The 26577-nt window shown below is 33.3% G+C and overlaps 1 protein-coding gene across 2 annotated transcripts in view; it reads right to left on the bottom strand.

Annotated features, from left to right (window-relative positions):
• The window catches only part of LOC126816431 (sal-like protein 1), a 71537-nt gene that overhangs the window by 13716 nt on the left and 31244 nt on the right, over positions 1–26577 (bottom strand). Inside the window, exon 3 of one of the 2 annotated variants that reach the window (XM_050542982.2) lies at positions 7930–8046. The exons of the other annotated variant lie outside the window; for it this stretch is intronic. Coding sequence (XP_050398939.1) covers positions 7930–8046 — 117 coding nt within the window. The remainder of the gene's footprint in view (positions 1–7929; positions 8047–26577) is intronic. 2 annotated transcript variants of the gene reach the window in all.

The raw sequence follows: 26577 nt of genomic DNA, 5'->3' as shown, positions 1-26577 counted from the left end.
TGCTGTAATTTAATTTCCACACACTATGGACATGCATGCAATTCCACGACAGAATTCTACCAAAGCAGTGACATCTTTGGCTCAGCTTCTTAGAAATTAAAATCCATTTAACAACCTATGACAAACAATCCTGAAAATTCACTGCATAATAACTCAGTTGGCTTCCATTAATTATCATATACGTTAAAAGTTTACAATCTATTTCAGGAACCGAACTAGAACCAATTTAAATTAACCATTACATAATAAAAGCATACATTGATATAAAAACACAATCGTGATAGCGTAATTTTTTATATGTCTTGGAAGACAATAAGGCAATAAAAGGCGTTTATAGGAGGAGAAAAAGTCAGAATTGAAAATGATTAGTTCATGATGAAGATTTATGGAGGAACCTTCTGCTAAAATCATAGAACAATTGAATCCACTGGAACTGAAATTGTTTCGAAGCGAAACCAGAAACAGCTTACGATCTTATCATTATGATTATTATGACAAACCAGTGATATAGTCATCATTTATCGAGGTAAAAAACGGCGCTAATGTTCGCGTATTCTTAAAAAAATACATCTCTTAGATGGTTTAATGTTAAAATCATATTAGGCTTGTTGTAATTCCATTTGGTTTTTCTTGTCTGTTGACACGGGTGTTCGTGATTCATGTGTATTCATGTTGTGTAGATTTTGTATTCTTATAAACCATCTACATCTCCAGACAGACAAATTAGGTGGTGGGAGTAAAGTGGGGGGGGGAGGGTGCCCAGGAGATTCTTTGGGCATAATGAAACAATTTTAGGCCATAATCAGAGATTTTTGAGCAAATTATCATCTATGTAGGAATCTTTCCAACAGTCTGTACATATACCATCAGAGGGGCATGTACACCAATCATCAGAGGGGCATGCACACCTATCATCAGAAGGGCATCTATCATCAGAGGGGACTACACATATCATCAGTGGGGCATGTACACCAATCTATGCGCAAAATCTCTCAATCCTCAGATGGGTCTGTCTGTACCCCTATCAACATGGAAATCTCTGAGCGGCCTTTACCCCCACCCTACGTGGAAATATATTTAACACAAAATAGGCTTCATACACCCATACATCTCACTTAAGATCAACATTGGTATAACTTGATGATTATCATAATAAAATCATTACACAGCACTCCTGAAGAATTTGGTAAAAGAACAACTTTGAAGAAACCATCACTGCCCCCGTGTGCCAAATCTTGCTGTTTCTAAAACTAAAGTACGATTTACCATCTTCAAAACAATTTTGATTACGATATCAGACTACAGAAAATGTTTACTCAATTGGTATAATTTAGATTTTTCTTCCCTCGTTATAGCACAAGGTTAAGAAGGTTGGATATGTGAAATTTCTACATCTATTAAAGTGGTATCGGGTGTTCTAGAAACAGTCAGCATACCCTGCTACATACAAGATACCTGTCATTACATCATAAACTTGGAATTCAGAAGGGGAAGTTTCATGAAACAACTTTACTTCAGATGTTGATATTTGGTTTGGCAAAGAAGAGAGTTGCCATCCAACAGGAATTTTAGAAAGGGAAGTTTCACGAAACAACTTTACTTCAGATGTCGATATTTAGTTTGGCGAAGAAGAGAGTTGCCATCCAACAGGATGAGCGAACTATCTCGTTAGACCCACTGATCATCATCTGCATTTATAACGTTCAATACTTGAACCAGAACTGAACCATTTTTGAACTGATATTCCTTCCAGTGAATCGACTTTCACAATATTGTAGTCTGCAGGAGAACCAAATGACGGATGATCAGCAGATTTAAGTATCTTATTAACCCAATCTCTACAATATCCAAATAAGGGCAAACCAATCACATCCCATAATATTAATTTATAAATCCACTCCATATACAGGTTTATCTATATATATGATGGGTGTAATTGTTATGTAGAAAATAACCTAGGTCAGGAAATATATGACCAACCTTTTTATAATTAGACTTTTAATGTTTTTACTTTTATCTAAAGAAAAAGGGCGAGATGCAATATTTTTTTATCCCACGACAAAACGATCAAGTCAGACAGACAAGGTCATATGAATATGATAATTGAGGTCAAAGAAGGAATAATAATATGTACGAATTAGTCAGTTAATTATACAGCGGTGTACAGAGTGCTGAGAACGAGTCTTAATCTTACTAGATATATATACCTTAAAAAAAAGAAAAGAAAAAAAATCGCTCATTTCACCTTGGTTATTATTCATTTCGTAAAAATGTCAAATTCATGATCAAAAGACGTCCGCATCAAAAGATTATTTAACGTTAGCTTTATCACAGTATTGTTCCGTTTTAAATTTAATTTACATAAACTAATAGTTTCTACTTAAAATAAACCTGACTCAACTTATTAGTCAAAATAATTACATTATTACTCTGTATGTGAATTCATCAAACAGAGTATTAAAGGCTGAATTGTAAATTCTAAGATTAACTCCAATTTAATAATCAGAAAGCAAATTGTCAACAATCTTATCCTTAACTACCCTCTTTCAATAGAATTTATTTTTTCAGACCCTTTAACGTAAATGCACCTCTTTAAAGGAGAGCAATCTTGCTGAAACAAATATTGATATGATTGGAAATCTCACGTGATGAAATTTTAATTCGTGGGGACATCTGTATGTGTATATCAGTGGCGTAGTCTATCAGGGTGCTGGAAGGAAGGGAGAGGGAGTTGGGGCGTGGGAAGTCAATGAAAATCCTAACAAAGAGTGTACCACCTCAAGAAAGTGTACCACCTTTTTTAATCAGGACCCTGTTTCTCGAAATCTTTAACTAAAGATGAAATCCCAATTTTAGTGGATACTTCAATTTAGATTGGCTAAGCACTAAAATCAATCTAATATTATCAAATCAAATGACTAAACTTGGATTTTATCTCAGTTAAAATTTCGTGAAACAGACCCCTGGCCCTAAACTTAGCTGTGCCACCTACTATAAAAGTAAAATCTTCAAACAATTAATGATCATAAATTCGGGGACCGACCTCTCTATTTGGTTAAATTCAAGCTAAGACCACAGCCTCGAATGAATCACGAATAACATGCACATATAATATTCTTTTATCCATTCATATTTTAAAAGTTGTTAATAATTCTAATTTTTTATACCCTTTCAAGATTAAATATAAAATTGAAATTTTGTTTAATGAAATACTCTAATTCTAGTTTATTAACAAAAGGGTCTTTCACATTCCTCCTCCATATATTTAAATAAATATTAGATACATGAAATAATTACATTACAAAAACTCAAACCTGGACTGGAAAAGTACAATTATTTAAAATTCAGTGAAATATTTCGAAAAACAAACAAAACCGGCACGAAACAAACAATATATAATGAGTTTTTCCGCGTGGAATTTAAACAGGATTAAAACTGTAAGCAAATAGGTAAGTACATCTGCACAAATCAAACAATCAGGACAATTTTTTTTATCATGAAGAAAGAAACGAATGAATGATGGAAGGAAGAATTTGTCATGATATAACTAAGGCAGAAGAAACAGGACCCGCGTTTAAGAAATGAATTCGTGATCAGTACATCTCGAATCGATGTTATTTACATGAAATGATTAAAATTCCGTTATCATCCTATCGGTGTTTTCAAATCTACATCCTATTTCAAATTATTTGTTTTTATTTTAATCCTCCGGGAGTGATCGTGTCTTTAAATAATCGTGTGACAAGCGTTAGTCTTTCCTTGATGACCTCACCTAACCAGGGGTTAATAAAAGGTGTTTTTTCCCCTCTGATTAGTTGACTGAGGAAGTGATTTCCAGATCAGGTACAACTCTCGTTAGTGCCAGGTGTCATGCATGAGGCAGACAAAAACTTATTACCATTTTTTCTAGAACACCCGATATGCCACTTCAATTTTTGGGGGTGGGGTGGGGAGCGTGGCAGACATTCCAATGGTACTTTGGTATTCAGACCTGGATATATCTTCTTAATTCCCAAAACAAATGTTTTTGGTATTGTGTGAAGGACTACACACCATCACGTATACAGAGGAACAATTTACAAATGTTTTTGGTATTGTGTGAAGGACTACACACCATCACGTATACAGAGGAACAATTTACAAAAAGCTACCAGTTTTGTAACATTTAGCTCCCTAAGAAATGTTAATTTTTTTGACAAATGATTTTCTTTCCCCGAATGATTTTTTTTTAAAGAGAGAAAAAGGGGACTAAATGAATAATAATTGAAGAAGATGTTAGAATACTGGATGACGAAGCCAGGTGTATTGACATTAGAAATAAAAACCTAAGATTGTATAGGTCGCGGGGTATTAAGAAAGGCGTGATCAACATCTTTTACGCTAAGCTGTACTGATTAACTATGTAAGGTCGAAGGTCACGGATAGATACAATACGTAGATGCACCAATACATGTAGGTACTTTCAAATGTAAAACTTTAAGAGAAGGAGATTTCCATTGTAAATCCAAGTTTATCGTTCCATTAGAATTGGTCCACTGAAAATGGATTTAGAGGGTAAACCATGAATTGGTCTACTGAGATTGGATATAGGGGAAACAAGAATTGTCAACTGGGATAGGATCTAGGGAAAACAAGAATTGGTCAACTAGGATAGGATCTAGGGGGAAACAAGAATTGGTCCACTAGGATACGATATAGGGGGAAAACAATGAATCTGTCCACTGGGATAGGATCAAGGGGAAAACCATGAATCTGTCCACTGGGATAGGATCTTGGGGGAAACCATGAATCTGTCTACTTGGATATGATATAGGGGGGGACCGTGAATCTGTCTACTGGGATAGGATACAGGGGGGAACCATGAATCTGTCCACTGGGATAGGATCTAGGGGTAAACCATGAATCTGTCTACTGGGATAGGAACCGTGGGGGGGTGGGGAACCATAAATTGTCAAAAGTATAACAACCTCAATTACATAAATGTTCAATAAGGAAGTGAAAATTGTAATTTTTGTTCAGGTCGAGTATGAGAAAGGTGTAAGCTAACAAGGGATTGGATCAGTATTGTTTACTTGTCCTCCATTTTACCAATTAAACGTGATCATATAAAAACCTTCCTGCAATCATACTCTTGCACGTAGACGCACCACGATAAATTCTAAAGAATTATTCGAAAAATGTGAAAAACTGACAATTAATCATTGCGCTCAGCAGACAAACGTCAACTACTTCAGTTAACTTTTATTCAATCATCTTATTTTTTTCTCGCGTTCGAAATAAAAAATAAAATCAAGATTTTTAAAGCAGAGACTCTTCAGTTATTCGGGCGGCTGAAATTTTCAACTGTTTATTTTTAAGGTGTCGCAAAAAATATGTTCTTCATGGCTAATCATTCGTTGATTTTTTTTTGACCCAAGCTATGGTATTTTCAACGTAATTACACTAAAATGAGAAATACTTTCAAATAAGGCGACTGGCAATGACATTTATATTCATCGAGGCGTCAGAAAAAACACAGTAAACTTAAAACACATACAGCGGTCTTTAATCTTTCAAAACGTCATACTTATAAATTGTTTTTAAGGTTTTGTAAATAAATCCCAGTCAATGCGATCTAAATAACAATTATTTTCTACCTTGGTTTGACATTTACAAGATGTCTGATTAGGCTAGGGTGCAGGATCGTGGTCATCGAAACTTTCAATTGCTTTTTTGTTTCTTTGCAATTTGAAAATGATTAAAATAGTTTAAAATATGCCATTTTATTTTTTTCCAGAACTATTCTAAATTAAAATGGGTTGAACAACATATTTTTATTTTATTTTAAAGTCCTGGACACACAATGCATATTCTGTCTCTTGCACAATACTTGTTATTAATTGTGAAAAACATGAATTCCGTTCCAAATGTAAAGTATCCAGATTAAGCATATTCTGTCCCTTTCACAAGACCGGTCACTAAATGTTGTTAGATTTGTGATAAACTTCAATGATTAATGAAAAAGTTTCAAATTTCCAAGTTGAAGCCAAATTCTACATTTTAAAGGAATTTGAATAATGTAAAGACATTTTAAGATGAAAACAAAAGTCACGATTTATCACTTGAAACAAAGTATTAAAAAAGAACGTCAGAAATTCCTGTCGATTGAAGCCAAATCTACAGAAACAACAATATTAAGTTATATTTATATTAGGAATAAATTCTGTTTCTTCTACTGTTTTTGATTCCGTGTCTGTGAAGTTGTGCCAGCCAATTTAAACAAAAAAACTGAATATAAACACAGCAAATTAATGTTGAAATAATAAGCCATACATCCCCTCAGCCATTTACAGATCACCCAGGCAAATTAACAGCCAAACAAAATATTCCATGTATAAAGTCAGAACTATAATTGTCCAGAAAAAAAAGATTTTACAATTATCTTAACAATAATATTTCAACCATGGCTGCTCCCCCATTCAAACTATTAAGAATTGTAATTTATGTCCAGCAGAAAACTCGTCAGTGATTTTAACATGAATATTTCAACCATGGAGGCTTCCCTATTACAACTATCAAGCAAACAAAAACTGTTCAATTTCAAAACAGAATTTTACCAAATTAAAAGCCAATCCTAATGGTTATGAATTGGGTGAAATTGGGCCTGGGCCCTGGGCAAATAACGCTTTATTATGATCTGCACCCCCACATATGTGGTATCCAATTAACCTAGCGAATGTGGGCCCTGGGCGAATTGGGACCATAAGTGAATTTGAGCCCGGGCAAATTAGGACCCATCAGCAAATTTGAGCTCCAAGCGAAGTTGGGTATCTTGTTAGTATCAAATACATATCAAGAAGTTTTTCCCAAATTTAAAGTCAATATTAATTGTGATTCTATGATTATGAACTAATCGTCACAATAGTCTTTTTATCGTAAAGTTTACATTAGCACCAGCGTGCACTGTCACCGCATATAACCATATATATATATATATATATATATAAAGCTATATTATAATTTGTTTCACATATTGTCAACTAATTGGGCTTTTGATGTTTACAATTCAACTTTCTTCACAGGGTCCACCCCCTCAACTAAATATTAACCCACTCATAAAAAGAACTTCATCGACCTAGGGTTCAGATTTTAAAAAAGGGATATCGCTGTCATACTTCAACGTGTACATAAGATTGTCCCCTATTTGACCCTAACATTTGTTCTTGGCTCTTTAATTGGACGATTTCTCCTTGTTATTCCTTTCAGATAAATCGGATTTAATTCATAAAAAAATTACATATCTATATGACTGGATTAAACAATGTCCATATATGGTAATGGGTGGTTATTGTGGTAAGATGGCTAATATAGTATTATAAGTTGGATGACTGATTCATAGGCTTGTTCAGTATATCGTAGTAACTTCATATATGTTTTATTTGAATAGTCTGAATGAACTTAAATATAACAAATTGTTTATCTAATATATACGATAGTGAGAGAGAGTTTGGGTTTAACATCCACTTGACACAAACTAGGTCATTTCGGGACTAACATATGATTTCAATGTAAGAAATTGGGTTTAACATCCACTTGACAGAAACTAGGTCATTTCGGGACTAACATATGATTTCAATGTAAGAAATTGGTTTTAACATCCACTTGACACAGACTAGGTTATTCTGGGACTAACATATGATTTTAATAATTAACTTGCGCGTAGCAGTGGGAGGAAACCAGAGGACCCAGAGGAAATCCATGAGGTTGGTTAGACGACCCTTGTCACTCACATACAATCAGGAAATCGAAACACGCTAAAAATAATATGCGCGTAGTGGTGGGAGGAACCAGAGGACCCAGAGGAAATCCATGAGGTTGGTTAGACGACCCTTGTCACTCACATACAATCGGGGAATCGAAACACCCTAAAAATAATGTAAGGTCATTTACCTGTGTGTGAACGCACGTGTATCTGTAGAGCGCTGTCACTTCCGAACACCTTGTGACAGAATCGACACTTGTGTTTAAAAAACGGGTCATCGCTAGCATACTGAGCACGCTCAAGAACTGAAATCAGAAAAAAAAGAGAGTGAGATAAATTTAGAAATTTTGTTATACTAATCAGAAAAATTTCAAATTATTTAGAATGTTTTTAGTTTTTGTAAAACTATCATTCTAAAATTTGAAATTATAAGTTAATTTCCACAAATAGTTTAAATGATTTAGAAATTTTTTAAAGTATAGCAATCTTGTTAAATCTAACAAGAAAAGAACCATCATTTTTAAACACATTGTCTTTATTTTGGCAATGCACACACACAGAAACATGTACAAAGCCAATTAAAAGGAAATTAAAGAAAAATTTACAACTAAATTCTGAAACTATTCACAGGAACTTGCATTCCTGTTTTTTATAAATCTGTTGGCAATCCACTAAAAAAGTCGTTTGTAATTCTTGTCAATTTATTTTTGATGATGAGTGATACAATTCGTCAAATTTGTTAATTATCCAAGATGGTTGCCTGATAGCGTCTGCCACTGCTGGTGGGCCATGATGGCTGACACATAGAAACAGCTGGACATACCTAGACAAAACCAGCATTGGAAAGAAATTTGATCAAATTCTGTTTTTTAAAGGAATTCTGTGGTACTGTTTCATTAACTGGGCTAAAAATAACCCGACATATGCTCAGAGAAGAGATTCTTATCTACACTACTCGGGCAAGCCGCCATTTTGGAAGTAAGGATATAGTAGATCGCACCATGTTGAAAGACTATCTATTAGCCTCTTTATCATTTCCCCAATTTGAAGAGGCTTCGCTATGATTTGTAATTGATATCTGCTGATGTTGAAAACAAAAGTTTTATCGCAAAAATTCTTTTATGTTTTGATCTAAATAAAACATAAACTATGTAAGTCAAGCTCATCACAATTTTTTTCTTCTTCTGTCTGTTGTCTGTTTTTTCAATAAAAACAGATCTTTAAAAACTCTTTATTCTTCCTGGCACAAAATAATAAATATGTTCCAATCTTTTCTGATTGGTAAAACAAAAAGAATAAATTCATGATATACGGGCTGGAACTGGGTTTAATGACAGGCGATCAAGGTTTCATATTATTTCTAGAAATTTCAATGGCAATGATATGTGACTATCTGTTAGCTAATTGCAAAATCAATGAAAATCATTTTGAAAAATACCATAATTAGCATCAGAATGTTTTCATTATCAGATAAATGAATATTTTATTGATTATGTGAAGAGACATGCTTGAAGCAGTTGATGTTTGTTTTCTCTTTTTAGAACACCCGATACCACTGCTTGTCAAATGAAATTAATTTTAATACACGATACATTTTGACTTTTAAAAAGAAGTTTAAGAAATCAATGAGGTTTAACGTTCTACTGTTGTGCTCCGAACTGGGCTAATGAAGAAAGGCATATGCCGTACAGTGCCGCTGTCAAGGCACTATGGCCTATTCTTATATTGAATTCCAAGTGCGAAGGGATCTTTTACGTGCATGCCAATGTGTACACGGGAAGAAGTTTTAGTTATATGGGGATAAACACTGCCAGGAATTTATATAACAATTTGTTAAAATCTCAGACAAGATTCAATTCCACTGTTAAAATATTCCACGCAGCCTATTTTTTAATTACAAAATTATCAAATAAGACATTGCTAAGAGGGGGAGGAATTAAGAGTGGGGGGGGGAGGCAGTCCCTAATTGTTTAAACGTGTCAAACAGAAGATTTATAATTACAAAATTATTTAAATGAGCAAGTAGGAACAATAGTATGTGTTATAATAAACCACAATTATTTCTTTCGCATACCAGTAATTCAGACCAAAACACAATCCCCCACATTTCTCAATATTGTTGACCTGTTTTTTTTTCAGCGTATCATATTTTAAAGCATGATATATCAGCTTCTATCTTAAGTATCCAAGATAACTCTGACACCAAACTTTATATCATTTCATAAACACCCTCGACATTTATTTCTTATAATTTTTATCTACGAGTCCATTAATCTCTCATTTTTCCACGGAGAAAGTAATTTTCGGTTATGGTCAATGCCTGGGTGGTAAATATATTTTCCGTTTCATCTCTACTTGTACATGGGGTTGGTCAATTTGGAATCTCTGAGTATCAATATAAGTCTCAGGAGATTTAACAGGGACCAGCAGGTTATGGAAACCTATACCATCCCATCTTTTAATAAGATAAGAATGACCTCCCCTAGTGATACTCTTCTCATTAGAGGCTCAAATTTCATGCTAATGGTTCTTTGTTTAACTGGTGACCTTTATCAATTTAATTTGAATAAATTTCACATTTGTCATGCCTTTGACATAACTGCCTTGATTTAATTAGAATTTATCACTCCATCTTCTAAATATTGTCTTTAATTCCATACTAAGGGAGGTAATTAAATTCAACTTTTCTTCGATTTATGAATAACATGACACTCTTGACACCCTCGTCTGTTTTAGAAAGTTAGAAATTAATTTTAGGGTGTTTAATCAAATAAGGATTTCTGATTCATAAAAACTGTTCAAGATCTCGACTTTCACAACTTTTCAATTTCATAATTATAGCGTTCGTGTTTTTTCTTTATTACGAGTCAACAAAATCTCATTAATTTCCTCAATTTCATAATTTCAATTATCTTTTTCGTTATTTAGCATCGATAGTTTTCAGTTCATTGTTAATATGAATTCTTCTTATATCAAAGAGGTTCCTGGCCAATTATATAAATTTGCCCAGGTCTTAAATCTGAAATATAAGCAACTTGTAAAAAACGATTAGAACTGTGGAATATTGATAAAAGAACAAAAATAATAATTCCTAGTAAGCTGAAGAACTAGTGGTGGTACAAGTTTTCGGAACTAATAAGGAGAAAACTTTTTGCTTAACAAACATCAAGTCACAGAACAAAACTCGTATGAAACCAAAATATAGATTTTCAGATAATCCCTTGAACAAGCACAAATTTTGGAACAATTCTGGATTCTAAAGGATGAAAATGACTTGCTTAACTAACTTCAAACAGAAATTATTTGTACAAAGACGTGGAATAATGGGCGGAAAACTTATGAAACAAAAATATAGATTTTTCCACTAATCTGTAGAATAAGCACAAATGCTGGAACCATTTGTAAAAATGCGGAATTGTAAAGCGGAAATATTGACATAAACTAATTCTCTCCATATCATTCTGTAACTAATCCTTATTTTAATACGCTACCAGACAACCAAAATCCCTTCCCATAATACATCAATAATATTTGGTAGAAATTATCCCTTATTATACCTCGAGACATGATATAGCATCGCGACAAATTCTTTTATACTAAATCTTTTTGTCGATATCACATCAAGGAAAGATTTGAGTTATAATGTTTCTATTCATAACGCGCGATGATATGAACAAGGTCTTTATTACTAGTTTCGATAAATCAAGTTTTTGTAAATATCGTGGTGTAGCGAGCACCCTGTAGAAACCATATTGATCTCCTAATTTCATTTACCGACCCAATAATTCTGCGTTTTCTCTCAGAAATAACTTTCTCGTCAAGATTATTTGTTTAATGGTCAGAATTGTACGGCTTCACACATTTGGACAAATCCCGATAGATTATCGAAATTTTCATTCTTCTAAGATCGGATCGGATCGTATGTCCAATAATTATGGGTTGGGGGAGACATAATGGAGAAATTTTATGCACAGATGAAAACACAGAATAAATGATACTCAACTCGAAGGCAGTTTTCATGCTATGACAACAATTCCCGTTCATTTCAACGTTATAGATGCTTATCGGAGCTCATGACTGGTTTATTGCTAATTATGGTAGTGATTATGAGACGAAAATATTCAAATTGTGATAAAGTGTTGTGGAATCCCACATGAACGCTAATCATATCCCTTTTATTCTGCTCATGAAATTTCTTTTCTTGCATTCTAATATCCAGATTAAGAGAAATGACATTCCATATCAGATATCATCTTCAGATCCATAACCATCATCCTTGATGACGACAATTCCACAGAAATTAATCAACCTCCGAGACTTGGCCATTATCGACAAAAACCTTTTGGTTTAAAGCATTTGGACTGAAGCAACGCTGAAGCTCTGAAGCGCGGAGATGTTTTCGCTTGAACATCTGGAAACAATGTTTTATCCTCCTCGCATCAAAAACACATTAGTAAACAATACTCATACAACTTTCTAATTAATTCCCTTTCTTTTAATTTCTATTTCTGCGATCGTCCCTGGCCTACTCACAATCGAGTTGTGTCGAGTAATTCTCTGGGAACTCGTCGATATTGTTGGCACAAATCTGTCGACATGTCAGGTTAAATATTGTCGTGATTATAATTCGAATGAAAGGTCACCTCGCACATCCATCATCCTCTTCCTTTTTCCCATCTTTTCCGTTTATTTTAGTTGCTCTGGGTTTCTAAATTGGAATTGTGGCTACCAGAATAAAATCGGAAAATAATTTGCAATGATTGAAATAGATCATATATATATATATATATGCATAGTTTTATTCTTAGAAAGAACTCAATGACATTTCTAAAGTCATTAGTAAGCTCTTTAAAGTCCATAAAAAAACAAATCAGACAAACAGAAAAAAAACACAACCGTGACAACTTAACATGAAAACAACCCTTGTTTTATCACCATAGATTTTAAAATTCTTGAATATTTTTTAAAGCTTTTGTTCATATTCAAACCAGATATTTTAATTTTTTTTTGCAAAGCATTAAAGAGACAACTTTAAACTCCAGTTCAATGATCATTTAATTCGTTTAAACAATATTTCATTCATGTGAAAAAAATTGAACAGGAACAGACAACGTCTACGTACAGATCATATAATTAATCCTCTTTGAAATGTTTTTTAAGAATTAAATTACCTTTCGGGCTATCAAATTACCCAGGTCAATTTCAAAATTACATTCCTGACCCTTTAAATTGAGTTTTTATTCAACAAGCATATCACTTGCTGGTTTGATAATTCTAATTATAAAAACTGGTCTTAGATAATTAATAAAACTTGATTAACATACATGTAGACTTACATACAATATACATAAAGGAAAAAAATTGAAATTTGAGCCCTTGTGGTTATCTTGATGTGAAAATCCTATCTAGGACATGTTGATAATATTAATGCTAAGTGCCGACAAGTTACATAACCCTACCATGATGGTTCCAGAAATTAATCTGCTAATAAAATTTCCATTTCTCTGACCCCACATCATTTTAATTAGTCATAAAAATAGCACAGAATTCTAATGGCCATTCTTAATTACCTCTAGTGAATAATTAATTATAGTCTCTGGTTGTGCAGATTGACCACAGAACATCATGTGTTCTTGTAGTCCAGTCACAATCATCAATTTTATTTCATCCTCCTCTTTAAGTATCTCAATTGAACAATTTTATTTGTTAAATTTTTCTTATGTTTCCATGGATCAATTCCATTTGTTTTAAATTTCCCCAATAAATAAGCATTTTGCAATCAATGGTTCCGAAACAGCAGAAATAAAAAACTTGATAAAAAGATAAAAAGAACGGAAAAATAAAAATATCTGCTGGAATTTCTTAAGATATTTTATTTTTTGTTACCAGAGAAAAAAAAGAGGGTTTTATGCATTTTAAACTGAACAGAAATTTTAAAAAATTCAACATTTATGAAGTCATTGAATAATTAATCTTTAAAAACTCTTTCTAATTCCTGATCCAAAAAGACCCAACCGAAGAGAAACATCAATGACCAAATGCTAAAAAACAATACCACCCAAAGATTTCTCCATTGTTTTAACAACCGAGTTGAAATTCCCTGGGCAGCTGATTCAATGAACTCTTTGATTGTTACAATTAAATATGACCCTTGCAGAATTACAATCCTTTGGACGTTTATTATTTATATCTTGACCCCATGGTGTTGGCCCCTCCTCCCTGGGGAACCCTTCATTCCTTCAGAGGGAGCAGGTGTCAATTTGCAGACACCGTATGATTGTTTCAATCTGTCAATTATTGCCTCAGGACAGCCATTTTGAATTTGATGCCAATTGTCAGATTATACTCATGCACATTAACAACTCTTTGGTTTCTATGACGATAATTACTCCTCATATTTCTGTAAAAAAAAAGACCCAGGAATCTTCCTAGTCATATTTCTTCCAAAAAGATATGTTGCCAGGGAAACTAAAGACGGTTTATTTCTATGAATTTAAAGCATTTTTTCACTTCTGTTTATCATCATATCAGAAAAAAAAACCTTGTAACTCATCCTTTCCGTAATTACATCAAAAACAAAATCTCTGAAAAATTTTTGTAACTTTTGGGGGAAATCATTTGAAGTAAAAGTTATTTTTGTGTTCTGCCTTCTGGCATATGTTATTCGATATTATTTTGATATGGGTGGGGATAAACGTTCAAAATTTTAACATGGTGGGGAGTATGAGACTGATCAGGAATATACTGAAAATTATAAAAAGATACGAGCATCATATGGAATTATGGTTGCATGTGGGTTTATATATGAAGGATTTTGCTGGCACAAGTCGACAGGAGAGAAAAAAGTAAGTGTGGATTATTTTGACTTTGAAAAATGCTGTTAATTACGACTGTGCTTATTGCCATTATGTAAACTCTGTTGGGGAAAAAAACGTTGATTTAATTCGTTGATAACTAGCTATCTCAAGATCAAGCGGGGAAAGTTGATCTTAAACTAACAGTGAATATTATCACATGATCAGATGTACACCTGTTGCGGGCCAACCCTTTTAGTTATTATTTCAAAACTAATGGAGTTTTACAAAATCTCTCGTTAAACCTAATATCATCAGTAACGATGAATAAATAATAATATAATCTTTCTTAGAACTTGCTGTCTGGAATGGTTAACACATCCCTCCAGCCATACCAAGATGGTTAATTTTACCATAATAATCAACAATGACGTAAAACACCAAAAAAAAAAAAAAAAAACGCAAAATAATTCTAAAATTGGCAATATCATCTTATACGTAATCTATACAAAATCTTTTTTTTATAGCTGGATGAGAAGCTATTAAAAGTCATAGCTTTTAATATTAATTCAAGATAGTTGTACAGGTTTCTAAGAGTCTTCTTTCCAAGAATCAACTTGCATGTAACTTAAAAATGTTCACCATAGGATGGAAACCATATATTAAAAATAATAGCTTTTAACATTAATTTAAAATATCAGCGGACCAATCGCTCCCCCACCACCCACACCGATATATTAGCAGACCAATCGGCATACCTAACCCCTCATATATTTTGTAGACCAATCAGCATCCCTATCCCCCCATATATTTTTAGACCAATTGCAATCCCTCCCCCCCCCCCCAAAGATACTGGTTTCTAAAGTGTTTTACTAATATAATTTTCTTATTTACAACAGAGAAACTATATATAACTGGGCTTTATGTACTTGTACAGGACTAGGATAAAGGCTTTTTAAGGTCTCCCACACAGAATTTACCCCTAAAATACACAACACAATTTTTCGACAAGTATTATCTTATCGTTTTCAAGTACAAATGTATAAACCAGTGATTGTTTTCCATATAAATTGTGTTGTGTTTTTTATGTGCTCAATGGGCTAAATGCACTCAAGGATTAGAATTAACCCCTGTTCGATTTACTAAAAAAAAAACTCAAAAAAACTCAAATGACCTCAACCACAGAGCGAGCATCAAATTGTGCAAGATAAGAATAAAGCTTTCCAAGTATCTTTCTTCACCACAGAATTAAACATCATTTGATTTACTAAAATATCTACGGTACATCTCCTTTAAGATAAATCATGGCCGATATATATTGGTAGATAATGCTATAAGTAAAAGTTAAAAACTATTTACACGAACTGTAAATGAAATATCTGACTGATATTAACCAGGACTGTCAAAATAAACCAATGAAATTGTTTCACTTCCATTGGCCAGTCATCTAAACACGGTCGCTCTGAATTCAATTAACGGCTAGAGTAGTGGGATCTTTTGCTTAAATTAAATATTGATATATTTTCCGTGCAATCTGCCGAAACATGGCTTTAATATAAAACGAGGGGGGATAATTCAAAGTCTTATTTTATCATAATGGCTGCCTTTAAATTCAACTATAATTCAAAATATAATCCTTTAGCTTTGTATATGAATATAACTCTCTTTCCTCCCCCACTCCTTTTTTCTCCTGATAAACCAGCTAAAGTTTTATATTTCTAATAGGACAGCCATGTTCAACATAGTTCATTTTTCCCATCTGATCAATTGAAAGTTTGAACATCATTTTCGCAGTTAATGGCGATCATCTGGTTTATGTAACGACCGACATAATTTATAAATCTTTAAAAATTGGGAACAAAAAAAAAAACAAATAAAGTAGTCAATTTGCTACATGAACACCTGTAACCATGCTAGTAGATAAATATGATACAAAAAAAAAAATTACGATTGATTTTAACTATGACAATTTATATCACTCTACACCATTTACAGTCTTTATAAAATACAAGTCCTTTCTCTTAGTAAACTATCAGTCGACAATAAGAACGTTTTATTTTATCAAAGTAGAAAGGTTTCGCAAAAATATCAATTTTCATTGTTGACAAAGATACGAAGCTTCGTCCATGTTTGATTACGTATTGCTCATTTCCTTCAAAACATGAAAAATAATAGATTTCTATTTTTTCTACAAGTACTGCTTTTCTATCATTTTGAACAATCTTAGAAGTATAAGTTAATTTCCCTGGTCTGTCTTGACACTAAGCAACCCGTAGCATACATTATAATTAATAATGCATGCAAGGGGAAATTACTAGACTCGATAGCGCCCAGAAAATTACAGGCAAATGAACAAATGAAAGGATGATAAGAAGAAGTTGACAAATGAATGAAATATTTGATATAAAATCATTTTTATCCGAGCATCATCTTTTTGTCAATCAGGAATGTGTAAAGATATCGATGAAGGTTATGCTTTTAATTTCCGCCAGGTGAATAAACAAGAATATTAGTTATGATATCTAGGTGTACTTTCTTTATCTATAAAGGTTTTGAACTAACTAGTTATGATCGACAAGAATATAGATCCATGACTTGTATACTAGGACAACACCACACACAAATATGAGCAATATATAGTAAAGAGAGAGAGAGACAGAGAGAGAGAGAGATGGGTTAAACATCCACTCGAAATAAATTATTCATTTTGGGACTAACATATGGTTCAATTTTATTTCAATAATTTGCTAGCCCGTAGGTGTCTTTAGCAGTGGGAGGAAACCGGAGGACCTGGAGAAACCCCATGAGATTGGATAGCTGACCCTACACCTTGTCATGTACAACCGGGCAAAACCACAGCAATTGACTCATTGACAGACCTTATGATGCAACGTGCACATGCTAACCATTCGGCCACCCAACTCCCCTCCTAAAATAGAAATGGTATCACATGTTCTAGTTACGAGTAGGCATACACTGCCTGGTAAACGACCCTTCAGTACATATATCTAAGCATCATAGAGTTCTAGAAGAGTAAGCATACCCTGCCTGATAGATGACACCCACCAATAATATATATATCTATCTATACAAGAAATGATATCAGGTGTTTTAAAAGGAGTAAGCACACCCTGCCTCATGTACTTATAGCTAATTGGAGAGATTATGTTGTAAGTCAGCCAATTTAACGCTACCAAATATTGGACAAATTATTCCTTGGGTGTGGGTGAGGGGTGGCGGGGAAGGGGTGGCGTATATCAATTATGCAAATGACCCAGTATCCACGGACATGTATATTCAGAAGCTTTGCCTACTATCTACTCTTATCGCCATTTTATTTTTTCCATCAACAATTAAAATAAAATTACTAAACAAACTCTGCTGTTTTAAACTAGTAATAATCTTAGATTGTTTATAGAAAACGACTTCAATTACCTTTAACTTTATTTAGATTGGTTTTGTTTAAATTTCTACCCTGGGTGGTCGAAGAAAACATTTGAAGGGAAAACCCCGAACAGCTCTCCGCTGAAAGGACAAATTAAATATCGTCATGACAACGATTTTAAGTTACAAAAACAAACATTTTCTGAGCACCTGCAAGATCTGGTGGGATTTTTTTGATACATTTTGTATTATTTCAGATTATTTAGAAATATTACGATGTAGATAAACGTAATGTAATAATCTTTTCTACACCAGTTTATTTTCTCAAACTATCATTTTATATTATTCTATCAAATTTTCTTATTAATTTTATCATTCTGGACTTTTAAAGTGACATGTTGTGGGGGAGAAACAGTACACCAGTGGCCTTCATCACGAAAACAGACTGTTGATTGGCTGATAGCACTGATTCTTAAATCTCATCCAATGAAAAGGCCATATTCTTAAAATGTTTTTTTTTAAGTTTTAATGATCCTTTTATAAATACATCTGTAAACGAACACTATTGGAAATTAATGCGTAAGACCTTATACCACTTCACATGGAGAAAAATTTCTTTTGTGTTATGCCATCAAATTAATAAATAATTTAAACAACAACAAAAAAAAAGTTTCGTATGAGGGTCACTTTAAGCAATAAATGATAACTATGAACTATATTACAAACATGATATTTCCATATCATAACATGCGATAATTTTCTCATTTTTCTGACCTTTTATTCATACGGCCTTTAATCTTTTCTTAAAACGTTCTTTGGGTTGTTTATTTGGTCTTATGATATTTCCCCCATGTTTTGACAGATGATGACATGATGAATAGATTGAAGAGAAAAATCTGAGAAAATTGTTATTAAAAATATGTTTATAACCGGGGATTATATAGTAGGATTGGCTTGAAGGAGAGAAGGAGAAAGAGAGAGAGAGAGAGAGAGAGAGAGAGAGAGAAATGGGGTTTAAGTCCAATTTAGGTCATTTCAGAACTAACATATGGTTTAATTTTATTTCAATAATTCGCTTGTGCGTAGGGGTCTTTAGCAGTGGGAGGAAACTGGAGGACCCGGAGAAAACCCACAAGGTTGGTCAGGCGACCCTACTCCTTATCACGTTGGCTTGAAGGAGAGATGGGTGTTACACAACTGAGCAGGTTAAGATGTGGCTAGGGTTAGGGAACATTCTGTTGCATTAACATACTTTATACAAATGACAATGACAGAATCAGAGTACGAGAGGTTATTTCGGGACTAAGATATGGTTCAGACGACTTGGAGAAAACCCACGAGGTTGGACAAGCGACCCTACTTCGAAAACATGAAACTTGAGTCAATGACAGGCATTAACCCTTTCAGCAACCCAACACCCCCCATGAGAGAAGCAATAAGAGAGCATATATTAATAATATGTTGAATAAGCAGGGATTATGTGATAAAGACAGTGAATATTATATGTATATTACATAGTGGGTGGTCTGGGTATAATAATACACCACAACGCACACAACAAAATGTTAGAATATTGATACAATGTGTTCAAATATGTGTTGTATTGTTGATATCACCTTAATATACCATCTTACATGATCTATCTATCACATCATCAAAATACATGGTATACCACACCAGCCTCTATATCATATCCATATACCAGGTCCATATGGCTTATATTGCCCTCGCAATATCTCACGACTTCACATTGCCCCAACTCCAACACAAGTGGTATGCGAGGGCTTGTGCCATGTGAAGGCAACATTACAAATATCAGTGCGATGAATATTTCAGATTGTTTGACCCTGCGCTTCATAAAGCCGTCGAACTAGATATGAAAATATGGCCGACAGAGTACCAGTAATTCACGTTATATTTCTTTCCCAAAACAAAAACTTGAGGCCCGCAGATGGTGTGACACCGCCGCTTTGACTTGCCAAGAATTAAAAAATTGATGTAGAAAATGTTGCAAAATTTGGATGACCTTTTCCTCAGTTATAAACTTAGCGATCGTGTTTGTATCTTAATATGTCGACAAAATGTGCAAGTGATTTATCGGTGAGGTTTGTTAGTATTGTAATTCACTACAAGAAAAAAAAGTACAGCAAAATTTATCATCAATATGAACTTTACAAATAAATGAGAAATGATATCAGGTGTTCCAGGAAGAGTAAGAAGTGGTGTCAGGTGTTCTAGGAAGAGTAAGAAGTGGTGTCAGGCATTCCAGGAAGAGTAAGAAGTGGTGTCAGGTGTTCTATGAGAAGTGGTGTCAGGTGTTCTATGAAGAGTAAAAGTGGTGTCAGGTGTTCTATGAAGAGTAAGAAGTGGTGTCAGGTGTTCCAGGAAGAGTAAGAAGTGGTGTCGGGTGTTTCAGGAAGAGTAAGAAGTGGTGTCAGGTGTTCCAGAAAGAAAGAAGTGGTATCAGTGGCAAAGGAAAGAACAAGGTGGGCTGAAGTTTATGGAAAAGAGACAAACTCTTTGATATTATGAGCTGCAATATTTATCAACTATATGACCTTAAAGTTGAGTTAGAATATGATGAAATGTAAATATATAAACACAGGGATAATTTGTTTATTTGTTTGTTTTTGACAGGACATGGTGTATTAATATAAGATATATCATGACGTTGATTTATATCCTGGTTTATTCTGTTTCTCATATTAACTGTATATTTATATAAAATATATGGTATTAATAAATATATTGTATACATATAATCCTATACATTGTTGCCATTTAAAACATTATTAGTAGTACAACACCCGTTATTCTATAACCTTCAATACAAATTAATTACAAATTTATCGTCCAATACATAATAATATGATATTATGGACAGGTTGATTTAATTAAGTTATTTACATACGAAGTAGTAATATATAGAAAATGGGTAAACACACTAAAACAAATACAAAGTTCTTGTATATCAAAAAGTCACTTTCAAAATTTGATTTCTCCTTGCAAATCATTTATCAACCGATCTATCAGCAAGGTCAATAACTGGGTTTATGTAGGAGACAGAGTAACACCACTTTTATTTTTAGGAAGTTTACCTACCCTTAAATATTATTCGAAATGATATACCATTTCCTAACAATTTCTTTCGATCATGAACTATAATGCATGACAGGTTTTGGGATGCCATGATGTTGGGTCATCACTTCAAGATGTTGGGTCTCTATATATTAATACATCATCCCCTTCATCTATATATATTCTTGTTCTATAATTTGATACACTGTAATAATATGTGGTTATAATAAATAAACGGGTGTTTACAATATAGCCGAATAGTTTGTGGGTCGTTTGGTATAAACAAAGCTAAAAGAATACAATTCCGTCGTCGCAGCAAACATTCTATTTTATTACTGCACATAGATATGAGAAATGTTTCCGCCATATAGAAAACATATTATTAAAATAAATAAAACTTATGTCAACATGTCTATGTATTGTTTTAATATCTACCATATAAGTACTTCTCCATCTTAAGGCCTGTCTACACTACAAAAATGAAATGAAATGGAATTTCACGTCCTACTGTTTTGCTCCGAACTGGGCTAATGAAGACGGGCATACGCCATACAGTGTGCTATGAGGGAAATTTTGCCCGGACAGCGGCACTACGGCCTACTCTTACATCAAATTCCAACTGTCAAGGGATCTTTTACGTGCACGCCAATGTGTACACAGAACCTCGGTTTTTCGTATTATCCGAATGACTAGACAGCTGTCCTTATCAGGCCCTCCATCTACACTACAAGCTTTTTGTTTTGATCATAGTGCAAACCTGTGTTGCATAGCGATCTTTAAGAAGCATTTAGTAACTGAAGAGAGCAATAAACTATAACATATACTTATGGAAGAACAATTACTGATTTATTTAGGCGATGTTTCAAGAACGTTGAGAGAATACTCTTCGAAACTTTGCCTAAATAAATCAGTAATTGTTCTTCCAAAAGTATGTGTTATATTTTATTGTGTTGCATAGCCTACACCATGGGCCGATACAAATGTGTTTAGAAAAATGTAAACATATTTGAAATGCCAGCCAATCTTAACTAGATTTAAATCTTAAAATATTGTGTTGTGTATTCTCAGCAACTGGTATGAATAATGCTAAAGAATTCAAATAATGAAAAAAAAATGATATCTCGTAATACAGAAATATTTCTGGCAACAAAACCGTGAATCATAAAACACGCAGCGAGGTCGTTATCAAAAACTGTATTCTAAATATGAGCCAATTATTTCCAGCATTTTTTTCCGTGAGTTATTTTAATATCATAAATCCTCATTATCTTGAAAACATTTAAATGATATCATTGTGTTAAATATAATATATTTATCATTGTCAGAATAATAATATTTACTTACAAATAACAGCCTGGCATATGACATTAACTATTCCATTGTTGCCAACAGTAAGCAATTTATACATATGAACTTAAAAGCTCTTTATTTTATTGTCTGATAAAAACAATCATACACTTATCTTACTGGCTTCGCAACAGATTATATTCTTAATAATAATACTAAAACTATCATGACCAATCCCAAAGGAATTCAAGTTAAGGTGCATTTATTTTTTTTGTTACATATGCAATGTTATTGAGAGAGGATTTTGTATAGACAGCTGCATTTTACCTCCTTTTCTTCAAATTTCGACTACATAGGCCTATTTTCGGGCCATTGCCTTGACTATTGATCGATTTCCATTATGTATCCCTTATTGGTACCCCCATCACATCAAAATTTCAACTGCCAAGGCATTTATAGTATCACTTTCTTGACTATTCATCCTTTTGCCCTTCTTTTCTTTGGTACTCCCACCCCATTCAGATATAGACGAGTCAGTCGAATATAAATATATATTTGTAAACTATAAAACAACTGGATGAAACGCCATATTATAACCTATGATATATCTATATATCTATGACATATGGAAAATATGAACAATGTTTCCACATTAGATTATATATATATATACATACATATATATCATGATTTGACCAAATCTAACCCAAATACTTCCCCCTCTAGCGCTGGCTACAAACGATACTTTCCCAAACGTGTTATTTATGATATTTTGGACAAAGCTGAGAGGAATGCTAGAAAAAAAATATAAACTAACAAATTGTGGAAATCTATATAAAACATGTGTTAAAGTTGCTCAATATGAAACACCTATATACACTACCCTTAATACTTTAAAGATACGATATCGCCAATATTTAACGGCAAGAATTTAAATTTTAATCTTATCCACATTTTTAAAATAAATATGAAGCCGTATTGTTGTATTTTCATGATTTGATATGACAAAGGATCATAATCAAACCAAGACATTTTCAAACATTCTCCCGTTCCTCTACACGCAGACCGCCATACAAATCACAAAAAACTCCCTAAAACGAAACAGTCACATTTCTTTTTACAAGTTTTTTTTTTTTTGTGTTTAAACTTTTGTGTCAACATTGTCTCAAAAATGATCTGTGTTGTTGTTGTAGACCGTCGGGTCTTGCCTTAAAACACGGGGCTAAAAACGCTTTAATGTTAAAACAGTAAACTTTGTTTACAAGTTGCGATAAATCTCGATACAATAAAGAGATAAATGATATTTTGCGGAGCTTGTAATAACAATGGCCTGTGGCGAGTGAAGGTGCGGAAACGAGCCCAGTTAGTTGCAGTGTTTACCAAGCGATGGCCTGTTCCTTTTTCCATTTCATGTATTTACACAGTAACCAGAGCCCAGTCATTTCTAGCTACCGGTCACATCAAAGCTTCAACTTTCTCTCCCATATGGTATGATTTGGTGATAAAATAATATAATTTGGAAGATATTAGTCTTAATGTGCCAATATAAAGAGCTTCAAGATTCCGACAGATTTCATACACTTGGATTTAAACAAGCTTAAATGTTTCAAGTTGAACGGCTTTAATAATATTTAAATTTAAGTTTTAACATCATCTTTTTTTTTTATATTTCAGATACACAAACCAAAGTCTGTTTCAAAATTTAAAGAAACCATTTAATAAATCTATTTAAAAAATTAAAATAATTCATTTTTAAATCTTTTTTAATTTTGTAAGAAAAAAGGGAGCTCAAAGTCGAAACCCTAAACAAAGAGTATTATGGTCTGCAGGGCTGAGAGCATAAATTATATTTATGATACATGTTCCAGAACTGTCCGATATTCGTTCATTTGTGGTCAATATACATTTGATTTGATCTCCTGTTTGGTTTGTCAAAATACTACAATACTAGAAAGTGAACAAACAAATTATTAGTTTGGAATGTAGCCCCGACTAAATCGAGTAAGAAGGAATATTCAAATATTTAATTACGATGTCCAAACATCAACATTGATCGTTAATGACTGGTTCAAGTCAAACTAATATGTTCTTGGCGCTACGATTGTTCGAAGAATGTTTGTCGAGACCAAACTAGTTTCATATTCTCATCGAGAAATCATATTAAATACAAGAAATAAACCCGCAAATTTGTTTGACTTCTCTCGTGCCACCATATTGGAATGATGATAGCGGAGAGGAAATAATTTGGTATCTGATTTATTTAACCTTTTGATTGGTCCAACAAACCAAGCGTATAACTCTCGTTATTATCAATGACGCTGGGGGTGAAGAAAGTCCTGCGATTTATTATCACAGTCAAATAATAACAGCATTTAACATACAAAAGGAGGGGGAGAGAGAGAGAGAGGGAGGGAGAGAGAGAGAGAGGGAGAGAGAGAGAGATGGGGTTTAATGTCCACTCGACACAAACTAGGTCATTTCGGAACTAACATATGGTTTAATTTTATTTCAATAATTCGCTTGCATGTAGGGGTCTTTAGCAGTGGGAGGAAACTGGAGGACCCAGAGAAAACCCATGAGGTTGGACAGGCGACCCTACTCCTTGTCACGTTCAACCGGGGATTCGAAACCACGCCAGTTGACTCCATGACATTCAACCACCCAAGTACAAAAGGCCCACCAGAAGATTGTTATCTATTAGAAATGGTATGAGGTGTTTATAAAAAAGTGTAAAGATACTGAGCCACATGCACAACACCCTATTATAAATTTGACTTTTCAATGATTTTAACCCTGAATAAATTTAGAGAGCTTGACCACTGGATTCAATACTTTCCTTAATAAATAAAGAATGCATATTCTGCCTAGTGTAACACCCCTCTTACTAACTGTATTGACACTGAATTCAATACTTTCATAAAGATAGCATATACTGAACAGTGCAACACCTCTTCTTACGGACACTGAATTCAATACTTTCCTAAAGATAGCATATCTTGCCCTGTGTATGCCCCATCCCACCCCCCTCTATTTCTATATTGACTTTCCTTTATAAATTAATACATATTATCTACAATAAATGTGATATTTATTTGAAGAAATCTTTATAAAAATCTATGTATGACTACATATATATGTATGATTTTTATTCCCTTTGATGTTCGGAGATGAAAGGCTCGTTACATCATGTTCACATATACCAATCATTCTCCTCTGCTGTACAACAAGACACAAATATTTAAAAGACTTTTCGATAGTGCCTATATTTCTGTTATCATGACGGAAGTACATCATATCAATAACTTAACCTGACAGAAATATTTCATATTAATAATTTCAGACTTTTTGATAGTGACTATATTTCTATTATCATGATGGAAGTATGTGATAATAATAACTTTAGATTTTGAAATTTGGAAATTTTGTACTTTTGGAATTAGGCCATGAATTGATAAACAAACAAAAAATTGGAGTCAAGCAGAGAAAATTCAACATAAATTTTGAGAAATCTTCATTTTTAGTCTTAGAATCATTTGTATAAAGTTTGAAATATCAAACGCAGTAGCTTTTTAATTTGTCATTTGTATAAAATATAACGAGACGAAAGAAGACATATATTCGTTACACCAAGATTCTAGAATTTCAAAATTTAATCCAATTTAAATGCCAAAAATACTGAACTTTTGCCACGAAAAGTGAGCAATGTTGGTATTTATTTCAAATATAAGGACATTTTTTTTTGTTTAACCAATGAAAATGATTGTATTTAGTCACTCCACCCTGACTAAACATGGTCGCTACTTCTCACCAACGCGGAATATTACATTAAACGAAAGCAAATAAGTCAATTTGACAAAAATGTCATATTTAGTGTAAATATGCTGGTTAATTACTAGTACTCCTGCTCTCCCCTATTCCCCCCAAAATATCATCGTCAACCACTTGAAAGAATAGAAAACAAATAGGCTACAAAAGATGAGTTATTTAGAAAAAATGTGATCAAGATACATTTTTAAACCCTTCCCGAAAAATAAATACTTAAGACACATCGTGATATATTTTCTTCTCAAAAATTTCTTATTGTAAATATCATTTCTGTGTTGACTTAAAATTATTATGAAGGGCGGATTTTTTTTTTCTTCTCTATTTTGGAAAGTTTTCATATTTTTGATGAGATACAGTTAAAATGAGAATTTAGCTATGTGAATTTCTCGAATAGGAAGTGGTAACAGATGTTATTGAAAGAGTAAGTATACGTAAGACACTACACTACAAAATAGCTATGCCACCAGC

Source organism: Patella vulgata, chromosome 3 (assembly GCF_932274485.2).
Source record: "Patella vulgata chromosome 3, xgPatVulg1.2, whole genome shotgun sequence".
Classification (NCBI taxonomy): Eukaryota; Metazoa; Mollusca; class Gastropoda; family Patellidae; genus Patella; species Patella vulgata.
Note: the sequence above shows the minus strand (reverse complement) of the source record. Positions and strands in the feature narration are given on the sequence as shown.